The sequence below is a fragment of the Antrostomus carolinensis genome, unplaced genomic scaffold (assembly GCF_000700745.2).
Source record: "Antrostomus carolinensis isolate BGI_N321 unplaced genomic scaffold, ASM70074v2 scaffold29277, whole genome shotgun sequence".
Classification (NCBI taxonomy): domain Eukaryota; kingdom Metazoa; phylum Chordata; class Aves; order Caprimulgiformes; family Caprimulgidae; genus Antrostomus; species Antrostomus carolinensis.
In genome coordinates this window covers 16,906-17,975 of record NW_010327163.1, presented here as the reverse complement: position 1 = coordinate 17,975, position 1,070 = coordinate 16,906, and the positions used below count along the sequence as shown (strand labels likewise).

At 60.7% G+C, this 1,070-nt stretch overlaps 1 protein-coding gene across 1 annotated transcript in view; it reads left to right on the top strand.

The window, feature by feature from the left end:
• Nucleotides 1-3: 3 nt before the first annotated feature.
• The window catches only part of LOC104527969 (sacsin), a gene marked incomplete at its 5' end in the record, with an annotated part of 11,443 nt that continues 10,376 nt past the window's right edge, over nucleotides 4-1,070 (top strand). Inside the window, 2 exon segments of the mRNA XM_029085922.1 lie at nucleotides 4-308; nucleotides 550-638. Of these exon segments, the coding sequence (XP_028941755.1) occupies nucleotides 4-308; nucleotides 550-638 (394 nt within the window).

Sequence of the window (1,070 nt, the reverse complement as noted above, 5' to 3'; positions counted from 1 at the left end):
CAGGCCTTGCTGGTGGCAGCTGGGGAGCCAGTGGCTGAGGTCCCAGCCCATGTCCGGAGGGCGCTGGCTTTGGGGATGGCAGAGGGCATCCAGGAGGCCACGGCAGGCCACGTGCGGGAGGTGCTGCGGTGCCACGGGGCCATAGACCTCCCGGCTGCCGACCGGCTCTCCCTTCTGCGCTACGTGGCCCAGGATGGGTGCCATGCTGAACTGCGGGGTCTCCCCCTCCTGCCTCGTGCCGATGGGACCTTCGTGGCCTTTGGAACTGAATCAGCCATTGTCTACGTGGACACATCCGACTGCCCCAGGTGAGTCCACAGCCCCAGGTATCCCCATTCCCTGCCAATTGGGCAAGTAAGACAGTTTCCCAGGGTGCAGCTCCTGCTCTTGAGCTGAAAGCGGGGCCACAGTCAAACCTGAATGTTTGGGCACCTCACTGTCCTCCTCCTCTCCCCTGGTATGGAGTGGGTGCTGAGCCAGGTGTGTCCAGGAATCTGCCTGCCCCACATTACCCCTCTAGTCCCCCAGCACCCCTGTTTGTCCCCACAGGGAGCTCCTGCCTGGCCTGGCCAGGTCCTTCCTGCCCTCGGACCTGGAACCAGACTTGGACAGCCTCCTGCGAGGCATTGCCAAGGCAGGTAAGAGACAGGAGCTCCGTGGACCACCTCAGGGGTGCCCTGATCTCCCTCTAAACCCCAACACCCCTAGGCACCCTTGTACACCCTGGGGCTTCTCTGCAGCTCCAATATCTCCCTGTACCATGCTGATACTCCCTGTACACACCTGGGGTCCTTGATCCCTGTCTAAGGCCCCTCTCTGGCCTTCTCCCATCCATTCAACAGCACTGTAGATCCCAAGTCTCCCTGTTTGCTTGTGGTTTGGGTTGTGTTGTCTGAGCCCAGGACCACCTCTCCTATCCTGCGTTTCCCTGTGTCTCTGAGGGGCTCCTTTGTCCTTACTGTTCTTCTCGCATTCCCTCATTCCTTCTGTGCTCCCTTGGATTCTGGGTCTCCATCTGAGACCTGGGTTCCCCATCTGAGGATTTCTGTGCCCCCCAATACTGGTTCCCC